Raw genomic sequence first — 20038 nt, forward strand, 5'->3', positions numbered from 1 at the left:
ACAGGATGGGAGGGGCTGTGGAGCTCTGTGGGTCTCTTTCATAGGGCACCGCCCTCATGATCTAATCACCTGCCAAAGGCTCCACCTCCTGCTACCATCATGTTGGGGGTTAGGATTTCAACATATGAGTTGCGAGGGTGGGAGGCACACAAAAATTCAAATCTAGCAGGAGAAGAACAATGGCAGGCTAAAGGTAGAGGGACATGTAGATTGGCAATACTTTCCAGCCCCAGAACCATTTTTTCAGATCTTCTTGGGGAAGGGGAACGCAGGAATGTGAAATCCTCCCACTGTTCCCAGTACCAGTCTAGAAAGTGACGCACAGCCCGCAGATGGAGCAAGTTCACAAGCCGTCTCTGAGATCCGAGAGCCACTGGACAGGGGTTTGAACTTGGCAGAGTAATCCTCGGGTTTCCACGTTTTGAGGTGCTTAGCTACAGTGAGCACTTTTTTTCCCACTCTCTGTCTTCATTAGCTGTTCAAGATAGTATATTGTATGTTTCTCTAGTCACTGCATACTGCGTGTAATCAGTTTTGAAACATTTTAATTCCCTGAAGTTTTCTAGAACTAAGATATCTGCAACGATGGCAAATTTCCTCCTCCTTTCCCATAATGATAGCCCTTATTTTTGTTAAGTGTTGTATCGAAGTGCTTAGAACCCCTAGAGCACTATCAGGCGGTGAAGGACATGGGTGGGTGGACACCCTCACTTTGCTCATTATCGGAAAGGACCATGTCTAGGATCTTACAGCTAAATAGCGTGCATCTGCTGATTTGAGATAAACTCTTCCTAATCGAGTTCACACAGTGTCCTTTTATCCGTAATTGGTTAAAAAAGAAACAACAAATGGGAATAGATTTGAATTGTATTGGATTAAACTTGGAAAGATTTTCCTTGTAATAACAGATTGCGATGCTGGTCGGCATTCACCAGGCTCTGTTAGTCCGCTTCCGTTGATGAGGAACAGCGGGTTCAAAGGCTGAGTGACGGTGGGCTTTCTAAGCTAGTGGGGCCACTTGAAGTTCGGTGGGCAAAGCAGGTAACTCAGCAGACACATGCCGGGCTGGGCAAGAGGAAAAGAGAAACTGATGACTGCTATTTTATTTAAAATGTTTAAGGAAGTTGTTTATTGCCAATAATCAAACAGCTGAAAGAGTAATTTGATTGTAAGATTGCCAAACAGGACTCCACTATAGCTGATTAAAATATTTTTAAAAAATTTTCTATGGAGACGTCGCCACTTTATCTACTGATATGTTCTGATGTTTTCGTACTTATCCTTGAGTTCTTCCTAACGTTTCATCCGAACCTTTCTTGCTGAGATACAAGTCTATTGTTTTCCTATGCCTTGTTAAAAAACAAAAAGTAATCCTCCTGCAAATTGAATACAAGAATTTGTAGAGAACTTTACTCCATTTAAGAAAAAACAAAAAACAAACCTAGTTCTGGCCAGTGGGTCAGTGGGTTGGAGCATCGTCACATACAGCAAAAGTTGGTGGGCTCGATTCCCGATTGGGGTGCGTGTGGGAGGCAACCAATGGAAATTTCTCTCTCACATCAATGTCAATGTCTCTCTCTCTCTCTCTCCTCCTCCCCTCCACCCCCTTCCCTTCTCTCTAAAATCAATAAACATCAATAAACGCACCCTCAGGTAAGAATTTTTTTTTAAAGCCTAGAATTTACAAGGCCACTCCAGAATACTCCACTGGCTCGGAGACAGCAGGGTTCACAGGAGTCTAGAGATTGTGCTTGTGGCTTCTTGCACTAACATTGACATAATCCGTCGCTTCCTTTATGTTCTCATAGTCCAGCGCAGATTTGTTTCTTCGTCCTCCAGTGGCTGAAAAGACCACTTGTGTGTAATTCACATCCTTGGTGGCCTTATGGAAGAAGAGCAGAGGAGTGTAGGTCAAGATTCCTACCCCGTTTGGAGGACGTAGGACCCCAGGACTGAACTCTCATCCAAAGAGGCTTGCCCTAGGCTGGATGAGAAGGAACCTGGGCCCCAGGCAGCCATGTCCGAGAGCAGGGCCAGGGCAGGGGGAAGATTGCCAGCGACTTTGTTCTTCCTGTCCGCAGGAGATGAACGGGTTTAAGGAAGAAAGATGTGGAGAATCAATTCAATGAGGTCAGGACTCAGAGTGGTGGCCCAGTGACCAGGATTTGGGGGGAAGGAGGCTTCCCATCAGCACTTCCATTTTTATGGCCTACTCAAACCCACTGTGGATGATCCATGTGGATATAGGGCTGTGAGGAAAGCCTAACCACCCTCGCCTGAGGACGCTGCAGTGACGCAAGAATCCCCTTTTCCCTTGCTCCCACCCAGCTAGCCAGGGTGGCCTGAGTTCTCGGACCCCCGGCTGCCTATGAAGGGCTGGGATCACTAGGAGTGCCCATTACCTGGCAGGTGGGAGGCGAGCTGCTGGCGCTGTCCGAGGTGTCGGAGCTATCTGAGGACGTGTCACTGCCATCTAGGGAGGAACAGAAAGTGTTCTTCTAAAGAAAGCTGGAGGGTGTTAGGAAAGAAAAGAGACAATGGAAGGGAGGATGAGACAAAGAGAGAGGCAGAGCCAGCAACGCTAAGAGGAGCAGGGAAAAGAGATACAGAGCTCCCAAAGGGGGAAGAAGGCATGGAATAGAGAGGGTGGTGGGAGAGCCACCAAAAACAGGCAGGGACGTGGTCAAGAGTCTAGGCACTGCTGCTCCGTCCGGCTCCGTCTAAAACTAACTAGGCTTGCCTGTGCTCGTGTGGGAGAAACAGGGGCATGCTGAGACAGTGTGGCCCAAAGCAAACCGCTCTGGCCTCAGAAGTCATGGGCACAGGTTCTAGTCTAACCTGTCACTAACTCTAGGCAGGTTACATCCTTTTTTGTTTCCTGGTTTTGTCTCCTGGACAACAAGAAGATTGGACGATGATCTCTGAGCCCCCTGCTCTGACTCTGGCCAGGCTGGGTCAGGGGTCACGATGAGGCCAGTACCTCTCTGAAACTGCTGAAACACTGAACGCTTCTCGGTAGCACCTCCTGGTCCCCACATGCCCTGAGGCCTCGTCTCAGTGCTGAGGAAGCCTGACAATCAGATCTCTCCAACTCAAAAGATCAAATTAGAAGGATGGAGCAAGCCCAAATCAATCAAGAGATAAACCAATGGAAAAAGTATAATCTCTGGTGAGCGCACCTCCAGGGGTAATTGTCTTGCAGAAAAAACAATTTCCACTGTGTGAATAGTGACCTGGCAGGTCTCCCAAGCCCTGAGATAGAAAACAAGAGGATGGTGAGCCTGTCGGCCCACTTGCCACAGGCGGACACACATTTGAACCATTGCCAACACTCATATTTATTAAAACACCCAGATACACATGAGGATCTAAGATTGTAGAGAAGGGGCCTCTGGGAATATGGCTGAGTCAGCTTCCAGGGCCGGCCAATGACACTGACCAGCTGCCATGATGCGTAGGATATTACCAGCCATAGCTAGAGTTAGGCAGTTAGTCAAAATCTTGGCCCCACCACTAACTGGCCAAGTGAAAAAAAAGATGACTTAGAATTACAAAGACAGGAGCAGAAACAGTCCCCAAGCCCCCTCTGCAGTCACTCACACGTGGCCAAACCTAGGCAAGATCTTAGACCCACACAAACCCAACAAGGTCTGCCCCACAGGATGGGATGAACTGCTTTCCAGAAAAGGCTGGGTGGTGAGGCCTTTGGTAGGCTGGGGGTGAGGAACCTGGGGTGGGTTTGGGCTGGCAGGGACAGAGTTGGGCTGCCGCAGGGAGGCTCTCTTGGGGGTCCAGACAGAGCAGAATACACTTTGTGACCATTTCGTCCCCACCCTACTACTCACGCCTGTAATGGGGCTCAGACACTGGGGTGCTCCTCTCTGCCCGAGTCTCCATCTTCTGGGAAGCAGGTGAGTGGTGCTGGGAGGGGCTGGGCCTGGGGGCCTGGAGCCTGGCTCTTTTTAGTAACTGTTCGTTCTTTTTGGCTGGAGGAAACAGGGCAAGAATCAAAAGGGAAAGCTCCCTGGGTCAGGCACATCCCATTTCTGAACATAACCCTCGTTAGGGAAAAACGTTCAGAAGGATCTTTTCAAATCTCAGCACTCCTCCATGCCACACCCCTCACCTCACATGGAGAAAAAGCCAGAGCCCCAACTTTAAAGACCCTCCATGGCCTCACTCCTCCTTCCTCTCTGGCCTTGTTTCCTTCTCTCACACCTGCTCCCCCACTCCCACCACCCCAGCCTCTTTGCTGCTGCTGTAATGGGCCAAACCCTCGCCTGTCTCAGGGCTTTTGCAGGTACAGCTCACTTCCTCATTTCCCTCAAGTTTATGCTCAGATGTCAGCGTCTCAGAGATGCTAACCACCATTCAATTCATATAGCCTTGCCTTGCTTGTTTTACTCCCTAGCACTCACTGTCATCTAACCCATGTATTTTACTTATTTTGTGTGCTGTCTGTACCCTCACGGAAGGTAGGTTACTGGAGGGCAGGGAGTTTTGTTTTGTTCCCCGCTGTATGGAATGAATGAGAGAAGCCTAAAAATCCTTTACTAGAAAAAAACCTTCAAGACATTATCCTGTCCAATCTCCTGTCTTAGCCAAAGGAATATTTTATTTTCCTAATTGTAATGTCCTCCCAAGACACAGCTTCTCCACTTTCCATTGTAAAGCAGGTCAAGAGTTTAAGGTGATCTCTTAGTCTAACCACATTCCCTTCTGTTGCAATTCAAAGCCATTTATTCAGGCTCAGTCCTTTCACAGTGTTGAAGAAAATTAGTTAGGCCCAGGTTAAATGAGGCCACCCTCACAAGCATCATAGAAGTTCATCTCTAGGCAGAAGGTGTGGGTAGTGGAAGGACTCTGGGCTGTCATTCCCAGCCAGAAATAGTTTGGGTCACAGTGGGGATTACATGGTGAGGGGCCATCTGGCCAGTGGATCCTCACGGTTTTCAAGTGATGTTCAGAGGCTCCAAAGGGAGCTGGTCCTGCTACAAGCTTGGGAATGGTCCCTGAGAGTCACTAGGAGGGGAGAGGATGCTGAACCAGTTACCCATGTGCCTGCTGAGCAGGCAGTTGATGGCTACGAGGAGGCAGGCCTGGAGGACAAGGGACACCATTGCGATCACTAAGCCATGCCAGAGCTTCATGTTTCTGTTGGGAAAGGAATGGGGTCAGAGTTAGAAGTTACAGAGATGCTGCTACAGCTGCAAACCCATCTCTGCCACGAGCCAGAGGTGGCCATCTGGTGTTGCTGTGATTCTCAGGACACATCCCTTTGCCTCTCTAGACAGTAAGGCATGAGAAGCCAAGAGAAGGTGGTATGCATGCTTGGAAGCCAGCTATGCCAGTTACCCTGACTGGCACCTCACTCACTCTGTCAGCATGATGAGCTTCTTGCAGGGCAGCCAAGGTTGTGAATGGGGCTCAGCTCTTCCCGGCGCAGCAGGGAGAGACTTGAGAGGAACCACCCTCGGCACCTCGTTTCCAAGTAGCGGCGCCAGCAGGACCACCCAGACCTGCAGGAGGCAAGGCAGCTGGTCAGAACTCCTGGCCTCACACCCAGTTCTCCTGGTGCAAGTTCAGTGCTCGGGGGTCATTTGCTTCTTGTCCCCTGATGCCAGCTTTTGAATCTACAAAATAAGCAGTAGCATCCGTTGCTGAGCCCCTGGCACACCCACCACCCTACCCAATTCACACACTCCTGTGACCCAGGCATCTTTCCCCTCCTTGTGTAATGAGCACGGTGAGGCTTGAAGATCCGAGGGACATGACTGAGGTCTCACAACTGGCAAGAGGCCGGGCCTGCATGCCCAACCATCCTCTCTCCCCCCCGAGGAGAGAAGTACAAACGGGTCCAACTGGAGCAAATCCATTGGGAGAGAGTCTTTGAAGAAGTCTAAACCTCAAATACACACACGTGCACACACACCCTATATGGCTTCATTGGGCTCTGGGAACAAGACGGTGGCTGCTGTTACACCCCTAAGAACACATTTAAATAAAAAGTTAGCTTATGCATTCCATCAACATGAGCTGAACATGGCTTTACTCTAAGACAAAGGGGATAATTCAAAGCTTTTGAAATGCTATTTACAGAGCATGGAGGTGGGGCATGTCACTACCCACTGTCCTGATACACACTGTGAATCTTTTTTTTAAGTACTATTTATTGATTATGCTATTACAGTTTTCCCAATTTCTTCCCCTTTATCCCCCCTCTGTCCTGCACCCCCCAACCCTCCAGCATTGCCCCCCCTAGTTCATGTCTATGGGTTGTACATATAAGTTCTTTGAGTTCTCTGTTTCCTACACCATTTTTATCTCTCCCCATCTATTTTATGCCTACTAATTATGCTTCTTTTTCCCTGTACCTTTTCCCCCCTATTCCTCCCTTCCCCCTCCCCACTGAAATCCATCCATGTGATGTCCATTTCTCTGATTCTGTTCTTGTTCTAGTTGTTTGCTTAGTTTTTGTTTCCATTGTTTTTCTTTTATTTTAGGTTCACTTGTTGATAGTTGTGACTTTGTTATCATTTTATTGTTAATATTTTTTATCTTCTTTTTCTTAGATAAGTCCCTTTAACATTTCATATAATAATGGTTTGGTGATGATGAACTCCTTTAACTTGACCTTATCTGGGAAGCACTTATCTGCCCTTCCAATCTAAATGAAACCTTTGCTGGATAGAGTCATCTTGGATGTAGGTCCTTGCCGTTCATGACTTCAAATACTTCTTTCCAGCCCCTTCTTGCCTGCAAGGTTTGTTTTGAGAAATCAGCTGATAGTCTTATGGGAACTCCTTTGTAGGTAACTGTGTCTTTTTCTCTTGCTGCTTTTAAGATTCTCTCTTTATCTTTAATATTGAGTAATTTAATGATGATGTGCCTGGGTGTGTTCCTCTTTGGGTCCAACTTCTTTGGGACTCTCTGGGCTTCCTGGACTTCCTGGAAGTTTATATTTCCTTTGTCAGACTGGGGAAGTTCTCCTTCATTATTTGTTCAAATAAGTTTTCAATTTCTTGTTCTTCCTCTTCTCCTTCTGGCACCCCTGTAATTCGGATATTGGAAGGTTTCAGGCTGTCCAGGAGGTTTGTAAGTCTCTCTTCACTTTTTTGAATTCTTGTTTCTTCATTCTGTTCTGGTTGGATGTTTATGTTTCCCTTTTGTTCCAAATCATTGCTTTGAGTCCTGGTTTCCTTCCTGTTACTATTGATCCCCTGAATATTTTGCTTTATTTCATTTTGGGTACCTTTCATTTGTTTTTTCATTTTTTGGCCAAGCTCAATCTGTTCTGTGAGCATTTTGATTACCAAGGCTTTAAATTCTCCATCAGATAGGTTGGCTATCTCCTCATCGCTTAGTTCTCTTTCTGAGGTTTTGCTCTGTTCTTTCATTTAGGCCGTATTTCTCTGTCTTGGCTCACCTGTTAAGTTGTAAGGAGGCTGGGCCTTAGGTATTTACCTGGCAAGGCAACCCTCCTTGCTGCACTGCAGCTGCCTGTCGGGGAGGGGCCGGAGAGTGAACAGTGCGGCTCCCCTGCTCATCTCTAGCCCCACTTTCCAATGAACTCTCATGTGAGACTGGGAGTTTCTCCCACTGCAGCAACCGCAGTGGTCCACAGTCAGCTCAGAGTCTCAGTTTTCCGTTCAGCCCGCCCCGCCCGAGCGGTCCGCCACCTCGTCTCAGGTTCTTACCGGTCTGATTGTTCTGGTTGACTTTTTCTCTGATTCCTTGGTTGTCAGAGTTTGATTTTCTGGCACTTCTGGTTGTTTATTGTTTTTAGACTGGTTGTTATCCTCCTTTTGGTTGTGCAAGGAGGTGAAGGGTTACTACCTAGCCTCCATCTTGGCCGGAACCCTAACTGTAGACTGTGAACCTTAAAATTCTGCCATCAAGGTTTCTTTTCCCAGCCGGGGTTGCCAAGTGCTAAGGGCTGTTTGTTAAGTCCTGACATTTTTCATTTGTAGTTGTCACACTGGGGCTTTCTAACATTGAAATTGGTACTACGAGTTCTGAGGGCAGGAAGGCAGTGATGGGGAGAGAGTGTGTGGGTTTGCCACCACCGGTTCGCCGGGGCTGTGGGTGGTGGCCAGCTGGAAGTTTCCAGAGAGAAATACCACCATCTCCCCCACACCCTTCACAGACCAACAGGCTAGCTTTCAGAATGACTTTTCTGTGGGAGGTCAAAAGTTGGGAGCAAACTGGCCAATTTATCCATTAATAAATAATAATTTATTATTACACATAATACATTCTAGACACTTCCCCCAAAGGAACCTAACTCTATCTAGCCTTTGCTTTGAAAGTCAGGTGAGCCAAGCACACCCAGTGTTATCACTCCCAAAGAGTTCTGTTTAGTTTGATTTATAAGGATGGGCTCAGAATGCAGACATGACTGGTTTATTTTTAGATATCACATGTGAGGTGGGTGTGGAGTGTGGGAGGGGGAGTAAGAATGTTCTAGGTGGGAGAATGCCACATTGTGTCTGAGTCCAAGCCGTCCCTCTGCTTTGTCCCAGCACCCACCACTGTGCTGGCGAGAAGCACCCGAAGGTGAGCACCACGGCTTCTGTGTTCCGTCTGCAGGAGGACGGCCATTAGCTCACTGTGGTACTGGTGGGAAGGGGCCACAGGGAAGCCGGACACTGTCCTCACACGCAGCTACAAACGGCTTCAGGGAGTTACCCATCTCCTACCTGCCCGAATTCTATAGACAAATAAATAGAAAATCCAACCTTCCCCAACGATCAGTGAACTCGAGAAAGAAAGCTCAGTGACTGTGCACGGAATCCAAACTGCAGAGCTAAGATGCTGGGAAGGGAACACAGAGATGAATGGTCTTGAAGGGTTTGGTTACTTGATTGAAAAAAGAGCAAAGATATGTCTTAGTACACCTACTAACTTCCCAAGCAAATTTCAGTACTGGACTCATTTCTGGGGCAGCTGCAAAAGGAAGATGACTTGACAGGGAGAGCTTTCTGCATCGCAAAAGACAAAAATCATGGAAAACAGCCGGAAGATAGGCCAGTGTGTGCAAAATCAACAATGTTCCGTTTTTAAGACATTCTACTCTAATGCCTTAGTATCGATTTATTTCATGTTGAATGTCTCATTTGCCCTTATTTACAGAAATTTCTCTCTCTCTCCCATCAAAGGGGATGGCCAGAAAGCTACCACAGCTGTGTTCTGATACCACACTCACAGCTGTAACTTTTTAAGGCTCCTCTTAGCTTTTATTTATTAAAAATTAAACAGTGACTAGATATTTGCAGAAGAATCAAGAATACAAATAAAGCATTTTATAAAATCCCCTCAAATTTTATTCTGTGAAGTTGCTGTATATATTCATAAATATAATTTGTGAATGTGTGTATAAATGTGAATAACATACACAATTATTTTAAAACATGGGACCATACCAATTAACAGCTTCTTCTCTTCACTTAATGTATCATAAACATGGTTTGAGATCAGAAAAACCTCCATTAAAAAAAGCAATCTGGGGGCCCACAGCCCTCTGGAGTCTGGTGCCTGGGTGGTTTTGTTTGGTGATGCGTTTTAAAGACCTGGGGACATGAATTCTTCAGCCCCTGGCTCACCCCTGAGGGCATTTGAATTTGCCATCCTTGACTTTTATATAATTGTTTTAAATTCCTACTATTCCTCTTTGCTGGTTTTTCTTAACAGTCTCTGATATTTGGAGCCCGACGGTTCCTTGTTGCCTGGAGTTGTTTGGCCGGCCGCTGGACACTTGGCATCTTACGAGACCACCGATGTAACAAATCAGAGTAGCAACCGACATGACCAAATATGACCCCACATATTTCTAAATGCCCCCGCCGAGGCATGTGCTGTTGCCCCCAATTGAGAGTCACTGCCTTAAATAAATGTTTTGTTATTTTAAAGCCAATATCGTGTTTTGGCTCCTTGTACAAAAGTAGACCGCCTAGACTCCATTCTATCATTTTACTCTACTATGAGCCCCTCCCAGACCCTAGCAACCACCAGGTCGATTTCTACCCCACTACTCACTAACGCTATGAACGTGAGCAAATTACGTAAGCTCTGTGTGTGGTTTTCACTTATAAAATTCTTGACTGGAAATTAAGAGTTTTGGGGAAGTCCTCGCTATGCAGCAGACATTGAATAAATGTTACATTTTCCCTTAAAAATATATTATGAGCATCTGGGTAGCCAAACGATGCACAGTCCCTGCGTCACTAGGTAGCATAAGAGTTAACAGGGTGGAACAGGGATCCAAATTCTCTTCCCCTCTGGATGTGAGTTGTTGAACTTCTCAGTGCCTCACTTTCTGTGCTGGAATATGAGGAGAAGGATAGTGTCTACCTCACAGCGTTCTCGTGTGGGTTTGGCAAGTTATGCCGTTTGTAAAGACCTTTATCCAATGCCAAGCATGGGTGCAACACTCAATAATTATTAAGTGTCATTCAACCTCAAAACACTTCACCAAAATGGCGACTAGAGGAGAGCTATTAAAACTGGGTTGTTCTTTCTATTCTAGGAAACTCAGGCATTTGTTTTGAGTATAGTCTGAAGATAAGATCCAGGCAGGATGAGGTAAGAAAATTATGACAGATGGCATAATTTCAGTGGCTAATGGCCCCTAACCACAACGAGCAGTTTGTTCCTTGGGGTCTAATTACAGATAGCTGATCAGACAGTCGGCAGAAACATCTGCTCGTTTGCACACACATGTACCGAATACCTCTGAAATGAGCCATTGAAGGGAATTAAGTTGCGAAAACTCCCCTGGACCATGTGAGAGGTTGGTATGCTTTGTTTCATCACCAATATGGGGCTGTCCTGCCCTCCTTCATGTTGCTGGGTTTTGACGCCCAGACCCAAACTAATGCACACCCGGCCAGACAAATCCACACTTCAGCAGAGTGCTAAGAGCATTCCTTCTGTTCTCGTTGGACCTGGGTGGAAATCCGGAGACCCCCAGTTATGGCGGGATTCCATTTCATTGTTTCCCTTTCTACTGATACGGGAGCTCTCTCACGGCCTTCCCAGTAATGCAGCGTAACGTCAGAGGTGAAACACTGGAGACACGCCTTTTCCTGCCTGATGCCATGCTCTCTTTGGACAGATTCATTCTCGAAAGAGTGATTCCAAACAAGAGCACAATAGAGGATGATTTCTTTAAAAATCGCTTGGATTGAAGTAATCGCAATCAATATTGTTAAGCTGACTTTATCACTCTTTTAAAATTAAGTAGCTTTAAAATTTTGTAAAGCTTTTATGAAGATTACTTTGCAATCTTCATTAAGTTCTTGTTTTAAAAATTAATAATTTGAGCTATAACATGGTGTATGATATGGCAGAAGAGAATGAGGCAAGGAGACGAGAGCCTGGCTTCTCCTAGCTCTCTTACTTGCTAACTGTGTGACCTGGGACAGGTAGGGGTCCTTTCCAGGCCCCGCTGAATTAGGGGCCGGCCAAGTACCCCTCATGCTCTTTCTAGCTCTAAGCATTCTGTTCTTTAAAGACTTGGATAGAGGAGGGGAAAAGGGAAACAAATGTGGATGGGAACAAAATATTTTAAATGAAAAAAACACTTTGTTTCCAATGTATACTTTTACACAGCTTCCTCCACATTACTAGACTTTTCTCTCCTAATTTAACATGCAGTTTTGAACAATCAAGAAGAGGAGGAACCATAAGTAAACCAAACTTATAATGAGTAAATATAACCATAGAAACAGAGCTCAAAAATTGTGAGACTACTAAGGGTTTTTAAAAATGAAACCTCTGTAAAGTTAATGATTTCCTAGAAAACTATAAATTAGCAAAATGGATTCCATAAAGCACAAAAAACTTAAAAGCAGATCAAAATAACAAGAAAGAAGCTTGGGAAGCAGCGTGATATCTTGCTGCTAAGGCAGGTAACTTGGAGTCAGACAGCTTAGGTTCACATCCCAGCTCGTTTTCTGCAAGAGCTCGATCTAACTATTTATCCTCTCAAAGCCCCAATTTTCTTATCTGTACGGTGGAACCAATAACAACAGATTCTCAGGAGAATATAAATGACACCTACCTCTGAGGAGGAAATAAGATGAGGTGAGTGAACTAATCATTATAGCCTTTGTCACATACTGATAAGCCTCCAATAAATGACAGCCATTATTATTTAGAAATTGAAAGCATTATCAGAATTATCTGCTGAAAATCTGTGTTGGTACAACTAGGTTTACAGATGAGTTATTTGAAACTTCCAAGGAACATGTGATTCTTATGCTGTATAAGAATCCAGGGCACAGGAAAAGGTCGAAAACTCTCCAGCCTCCTCTCACTTATGAATGCAGAGCTAAATACATAATAACACCAAGAAGTTGCTCCAGAGACGCCCAGGATTCAATTGCCACAATGAGGAAAATGAATGGTGAGTGTTTACCCTGTGCTTTTGTCCTCTTGTTCTACAAGAACAGACATCACCTTTTCTTACGCGAGGACACCAAGGCTTAGAGAGGTTAAGCACCTCGGTCTTGGCCCGCGCTCTGAAAGAGTCAGGTTTCAAACTCAAGCCCATCTGACTTAAAAGCCTAACACTCAGTCATTATAAGGAACTGCCTTTTAAGAAATAATATAAATACAGCACCAATAAATTAAAATTTAAAAATAATGATCTCAGTAGATGCCAAAAAACATTTGATAAAATTGAATAATCATTTCTTAATTTTAAGTTAATAAAATAAAAATATGAGGATCATTTCTTACTCTAATAAAGAATATCTCTTCTATATGAATAATTGACATCTCAGCAAGTGGTAAAATATTTTAGCAGTTATTTGAGAACAAGGATCTCTCCTGTAATCATTTTGCAAAATTAGTCCTAGAAATTCTAATTTCCTGAAAGCTTGAAGTTCCTCCAACCAACCTTCAACCTATAATAACGAGGATATTGACTATTTATCGAGCATGTTTTGTGTGGTAGGCATTTATCTATAAACTAATGCATCCAGTCCTCACAACCACCCTAGAAGGTAGATGCATTATTATTTCTATTCTACAGAAGACAAAACTAAGACACAGAGAACTTAAGTAACTTGCTCAAGATAATGAGAGGAGTTAGTGGGGCTTTGCCCCCGGGTGGGCCAGCCGTGCAGCCTGAGCTCATAACGGACGCATGAAAGAAATGAAAGTGTGGTTTTGGGCAAGGAGAAGTCAAACGCGTCCTTATTTGGAAAATATGTGATTTTATAGCTAGAAACCCCAAAAGAATCCGTTGAAGAACTAGTGAAGCTAATGAGACTGCTCAGGAAGGCCCTGAGAGCAGGATAAATGTTCTAAAATCCCCAGCTGTTCCCTCTGCTGTTGTAGCAATAGCCGGCTAAAAGCAGAGTTGAAGGGGAACTGTGAGCCTTAGCAGCCATCACAATAGATACATCTAGGAATAATTCTAAGCATAAGAAAGTTATTTTGAAGAAAATAAGAAGAATTTACTGAAAAATCTAAAAGACGTAAACTAATAGAAAGACATGTTTCAGAGTGGGAAACTAGAAAACTAAAAAAAAAAATCAAATTGAAGTTAATCTCTTGGTTTCATTTAATTCCAATCAACATTACAGTGAGAATTTGTGATAACTTAAAATTTTTCTAAAATTTATCTGGGGAAAAATAATAACAGTCAAGAAGAGTTAAAACACATTCGAAAGGCATTGTTGTGAGCCGGACCCCTGACTACCGCTCTAAGAGTGGCGTAGGTTTGAAAGCCGCGTGCTGTGTGCACGACCAGCATACCGGGAAAGTGGCCCACAGCAGGGGGAGGGAGGAAGGGTTACTTAAGAAATCTGGTGCACGTGCACCCCAATGTTCACAGCAGCACAATCCACAACAGCCAAGTGCTGGAAACAGCCTAAGTGCCCATCAGTAAATGAGTGGATCAAAAAACTATGGTGCATTTACACAATGGAGTTCTACATGGCAGAAAGAAAGAAGGAGCTCCTACCCTTTGCAACAGCATGGATGGAACTGGAGAGCATTATGCTAAGTGAAATAAGCCAGGTGGTGAGGGACAACTACCATATGATCTCACCTATAAGGTGAACATAATCAACAAAACAAATAAGGAAGCAAAATATAACCAGAGTCACTGAAATAAAGAACAAACTGACAGTGACCAGAGAGGAGGGGGGAGAGGGATAATAGGGGATAATAGGGTGATGCCATCAAGGAACATGTATCAAGAACACATGGACAAAGCCAAAGTGGGGAGTGAGTGGGTTCAAGGGTGGGAGGCAGAGATGGGTGGGATGGAGGCGGGGGGTGGTGGAGTGAAAATGGAGACAATTGTACTTGAACAACAATAAAATAATAAAAAATTAAATTTAAAAAATCTTGCACATAAGATAACGAATTAACTACCTATAAGGAAAGAGAAAATAACTTAGTTCTAGATACAATATAATGAAATACATTTCAAAGCAGTTAAGGAAGTAAATATTTTTAAATTGAGATATTAAAATTAGAAGGAAATAGGATTGGATATTCGCACATTCAATAATATTAGGAATTAAATTCCCAGGTGGGAGAGAACTTTCTCGGCTTCTGTGCAATGGAAGAAATCACAAAGTAACACAGGCGAAGTGGACTGGGCTCTAAAACATTAAAACTTGATACGTTAAAATAGGATTTAAAGGCAAACAGAAAGAAAAACTAGAAAAATTATGTGCAAGGACTTTATACTTTTTAACAAAAAAAAATGATAAATGGCATGGAACAGACAAATCACAAACAACCTGGAAAGGGAGCAAAGCTGTCCCCGCAAGGCAGCCATACCGGCTGTTGGCCGCAAAAGTGGAAAACGGGCAACGATCTAATGGAACGCCAACAATTAAATAAATTTGGGTGAAGGTAGAGAATGAAACATTATACAGGCATTTAAAATTATGTTTGGGAAGAATTAATCTGGGGAAGAGTCTTTTCTGTGAAAACATACAACATAGTTATATTTCGCTACAAACAGTATGATCAAAACTCTGTAAAAAGTAAACATAAAAAGAATAAAATTTGTAGAGAACTAAAACTCCGCATCATTAAACATTTTGTCTAGTATGTTATTTTAGTAATAACCTGATTCAACTCACCAAATCCTAGGATAGTTCATTGACAATAATTTTGCATATAAAATATAGATTTATTCATGAATATAAACTTATGGAAATTGGGGGTTTTATTTAAATGTACTTTGTTCAGAAGGGAAGAATGGAAGGAAATATGCCTAAATGTTAACAAAACTGGGTATTGAGATTGTGGATGATGTCTTATTTAATTCTTTATACTATCTGTTATTGTCAAAGTTTTGTGCAATTAACATGTATCTTTTTTCCAATCAGGGAGAAAATAATATTTTAAGAGTATTAAACCAAGCTCAGAAATTCCGTATGGCTTCAATGAGCACAATACCAAATTTATCTATACAAAAATTTATTTTCATCTAAATTGTATCTCACCATGTCAATGGAACATTGGGATAATCAGACAAATGTCTGCATTTCAATCAATCAGATATTTATTGAGGGGCCTATATACACGATCCGGTGTGAAATACTCTGATAGACCTGAAGAAGGAGAGAACACCGTCTGCACACCAACTTTCAAGAGCTTGTATTTTACTTAGAAAACCAAGACATTAATGTGTGAAAAAAATAAGAAAGCAGAAGAGATGCCACGACAAAGCATGATGAATTGTCAGAATATGTGATATTCCAGAGGAAAAAGAGATTCCACCCAGGAGAATACTCAGAGAGGGGCCACCAAGAGGGATTTCATTTGAAGAATAGATAGGTAATGGATGGATGGTGAGGAGGGGAACGGCGTCCAGCTCGCAGTGTCTCCTACCCCTGACAGTGGGGACGGCGTTAACGGGACTGATAGCCTTCCACAAAGCTCGATACAGATTCCACACCCCTGTGAGTAAGACCCAATGGGAGAAAGCTGAGTACACGCAAGGCAACCTCACAAGTATGTATGTGCAGGAAAATGGTGAGCGGCAGGGACTCCGTGACCAGACAGACTGGTGGCCTTGCTACCTGCGATTTGCTTTCTCTCTTAGGGCCTCAATGTTTTATCTGAAAAGTGAGGATGGCACTTGTTTCATTTTTTTTTTAACTCAGACATGTTGAATGCTTACTATGTGCCAATATCACGCAAAACATTGTGCATAAAGTATCTCATTTAATCCTTGGGACAACAACCGTATGAGGTAGATACTATTGTTGCCCTCATTTGACACATGGGAAAGCTGGGCTCTAATCCCCGTGGAGGAGACAGGAGTCAAACCCAGGCTGTCTGGGCCAGGGCCTTTGCCACACCGCACTCCGCACTCCTGACTGAGAAGCTTAGTGGAGAGCCTGGCACATAGACTGGACTCTTGAAAAACACAGGTTCGAACTGTGTGGGTCCACTTATAGATGGACTTTTTACATAAATATTGTAAACGTATTTTCTCTTTCTCATGATTTTCTCAACATTTTCTTTTCCCTCACTTTACTGTAAGAACACAGAATATTATACATACAACATACAACATACAAAATACGTGTCAGTCAAGTGAGTTTTCAACTAGTGTGCTGCAGGAATTTTTGAAACATGCAATACCTGACTATTTATTTAGTCAGGGGCATGGACCTCTTTTTCCATTTTTCAAATAAAAAATGACAACAGCCACCACAATAATAGCTGTCCAGTGTGAATGAATTGAAAAATTTTGTATTTTTTTTTTCAGATCATCAAAACATGTATACTTTTGGGATGCTGCAGAATTTTAGTAATTAGTTTATATGTGCCATGAGATGAAAATTTGAAAATCGCTGTGTTAATCAACTGTTTGTGTTATCAGTAAGGCGTCCAGTCAACAGTAGGCTGTTAGTTGTTAAATCTGGGGGGACTCAAAAGTTACACTTGGATTTTGGACTGCTGGGGCATGGTGGTCGGCATCCCTACACCCTGTGTTGTTCAAGGACCAACTGTACAGGTGCTCAGCAGGTGGTGACCCTCAGACCAGGACACAGAGTCCAACCCACAATGGCTTAGCTATACATACACATCCATTTCCACAGGGCCCTGTGTGAAAACTGGGCTCATTCAGGATTTTCATTTCCAGTGTGCAAAACCATACGGTCCTGGGAACTCGCTAGTACCAAACAGTGCCCACCCACTAGGGGACAGAAAATATCAAAATATCCAGCCACGAGAAAGGAGGAGTACGGTCTGCCAAATACCACGGGGACAGGGGTGACAGAGGGTCAGGGTGTCACCTTTGTCCTGGTACCAGAGAAATCCTCTCTGGCTTCCCTTCACTGCTGCTCACCATGGCAGGGAGCTCCCCACAGGTGGCTGGGGCACATCTGGGAGAATTTGAAATGGGAACCTAGATCCACATTCCAGCTTAGCAACTTAGAAAACTCAGCCACTTCGTGCATGTCACTTCCTTTTTCTGAGCCTGTTTCCCCGTCTAAAAACCAAGGCAGGGGGTCTAAATAAACCTAATTTCTGACATTTTGTCATTCTAGAATTCCATCCTCCTAAAATGGATATAAAGGATGATACTCAAATTAACCACAAATAGCAGCTTTGAGTTTCAACCAGACAGGCTTCATCTCTAGTAACATATATTTCTAAGTGCAGGCAATGATAGTTTTTTAGGAGGAAAGTACCAGAGATCAATGAACCCTGGCATTTGGGGGCATTTTTACAAGCCATTACTTGCAATGAATGAAACTTGAATGTACCTTAGTTCCAAGATGAAATCAGCAAGTATACAAAGAATTGCCGGCGGCTTAAGCAGTATGCATGGATTCCTTTTGCCGGGTCCCACAGAGCCCCAGTTGAACCAGAAGGCCCAAATTGTTCTCCGTTTCACTGACTGCCCAGTGATATTTCAGAGAAGCTAAGCACCTTCTACAGATTATGCCGTCTGTGAGCGCTTTGGTGGCTGGAACCGGGTCTTGCCCATGTTTTACACTCCATAAGCCTTTCCTAACATTCTGTACACACTGCAATTAAATCATATAACAAATGCTGTTTAATCTTGGAGGAGCCACTTAATGTCCCTGCGTCTCTGTTTCCTCCTCTGTTAGTAGGGAAGTTAAATGTCTTCCTCCCAGAATTTGTCAAGAGGGCCAAGTGAGGCCTGGGAACCTGGTGGCATTGTTCCTCCCTTGCTGGGTGTCAAGGCCCCGTTCCATGGCTTTTTCGGGGGACAGCATGCATTTTCTGCCTCCCATTCGTGACATTTTTTAATCGGCAGGCTGGTCCCCTTCCCTCCACATATACCAGCCCTTTACAGCTCAGAATGAATCTTAAGGAAAAACACCTGCAGGGAGATATTCTCAGGGATCTGGTTTCCAGTTTAAAAAAAAAAAAGTAATCAGTTAATAGCTACTATTGGAGCACTGTACTGGGCACTACGTGGGCATTGTCTGTCATCCTCACAGCTACACTGCGAGGTGGGTGGTTTATGCCCATTCTCCAGATGAGGAAACTGAGGCTTGCGACAGTTCAGCAGAGTTCTCTGGATCCAGTTCTGCCTGCATCCAAAGTCCATGCATCTCCTAGCCAGAGCCCTGACGGCTGCTGCTGCGACTGCAGACCGATCTCTGCCCCAGGAGCAAGAAATTAATGTCAGAAAGAGCAACCTGCAATTGAATTCTACATCCCGCAATGTCAACACATACCTGGAGAATCCCCTCTGAAAACTCCACAGATGTACGTTCACAAACAGACACGCATTGCTCAAAATCATTTAAAATCCTACCTACCCAGACAATACTCACTTCCCGGACCACGAGCAAGGTCTGATTCCAGCCTGTTTTTCAGCTGTGTCCTGAGGGACACATCTCCTCACCAACCCCCAGCCCCACCCAGAAGCTTCTCCGTCACTGGAGGTCAGTCACAAATGTTTCATCATTTCCAGCAGGGTGGGGGCTGCTGCTCAGAAGATAATGATCCAGCTTAGCTGAGTAGAGCAGGGTGAAGCCACAGATAACGCCCCTCTTTTAGTAAGTTCCTACCCTGTTCCTCCATGCAGACAGTTTACTAGATGGAAGAGATTAGTAGTCTCTTTCTCTCCATGTGAGCTCACATTTCAACACCGTGAACACCACCTGGTACAGTGGGAGAGCCCTGGAGGGGGAGTCAAGATGCCTGGGTTCAAGGCCCAGCTCTGGCACAAGTTTGCTGCGTGAGCTCAGACAAATCACTTTCTCATCAGGGCATTCGTGTCCTTCCTCCATAAAATGAAGAAGTAGGTTTCTAGATATCAGCAAAAGTCCCTTCCAACTTGGCTCATCTCTCAATCTGTGTGTGATGTGGCCATAGACTGTGACAGTGTGTATGGGACATGTGGCAACAGATGAGGATAATTCTTCAAGGACAACTTCTTTGCCTTAAACATTGAACTAGGCCGCCCTGGAATGGCTGTTGCAGCTATACAGAGAGACTTCCTCCCCGGGCTGTCTGCACCCTCCAGGTTCGCCCTGCCAGCATCAGTACATGCTTCTCTCTGCTCCTAGCTCTGCCACAGCCCCTGCGGAATTAACTCCAGCCGCAGTTAACCTATGGGAACGGAGCCAATGTTCTTCACTCGCGGCTCTGGTTATTCTCATAGACGAGTCCTGTGTAGATGTTGTATAACATTTACGCTGCTCTGCTCATCTGCATGGACCACTCTGGGACCAGAAGCTTCCATGATGCCACTCCGGTGCTCAACGACATCAGGTAGTTGTTAAGAATCTTTGAACATGACATGTTTTGGGTCATCAATGTGTACTCTCATCAGGAGGGGGTTGCAACCATGGAAAGCCAAGCAGACTTGGACCTCAGGGACCTGAAGATCAGAGGCGTTCAACCTCTCTGGACTACACTTTTGTCACACAGAATTGTAAGAGGTTCTGATTAGATCATCTATGACTCTGCTCTAAAAGGTGAAGTAAGAATTATTGACGGTCTGTGTTTTCTTCGCTGTGTCCCTGGCTGCCAGAACTCCATCTGTACCTAATAGGTGCTCAGCAAA

At 44.3% G+C, this 20038-nt stretch overlaps 1 protein-coding gene across 3 annotated transcripts; it reads right to left on the minus strand.

Annotated features, from left to right (window-relative positions):
• Positions 1 to 1133: 1133 nt before the first annotated feature.
• RHEX (regulator of hemoglobinization and erythroid cell expansion) lies at positions 1134 to 18899 on the minus strand. 3 transcript variants are annotated; one of them, XM_045183470.2, is made up of 6 exons: positions 18801 to 18899; positions 5377 to 5519; positions 5054 to 5154; positions 3846 to 3986; positions 2403 to 2473; positions 1134 to 1882 (listed from the first exon to the last, which is right to left on the minus strand). In XM_045183470.2, the coding sequence occupies exons 2-6, from the start codon at positions 5385 to 5387 to the stop codon at positions 1739 to 1741; spliced, it is 468 nt and encodes a 155-aa protein (XP_045039405.2). In that variant the 5' UTR covers positions 5388 to 5519; positions 18801 to 18899; the 3' UTR covers positions 1134 to 1738. The 3 variants fall into 3 exon arrangements, with proteins under 3 accessions (XP_045039405.2, XP_024428609.2, XP_045039415.2); XM_024572841.3 differs by having other exon boundaries at positions 18786 to 18892; XM_045183480.2 differs by lacking the exon at positions 1134 to 1882 and adding an exon at positions 1908 to 2071 and having other exon boundaries at positions 18786 to 18892.
• Positions 18900 to 20038: the final 1139 nt, after the last annotated feature.

Source organism: Desmodus rotundus, chromosome 12 (assembly GCF_022682495.2).
Source record: "Desmodus rotundus isolate HL8 chromosome 12, HLdesRot8A.1, whole genome shotgun sequence".
In the NCBI taxonomy this organism is placed as follows: Eukaryota; Metazoa; Chordata; class Mammalia; order Chiroptera; family Phyllostomidae; genus Desmodus; species Desmodus rotundus.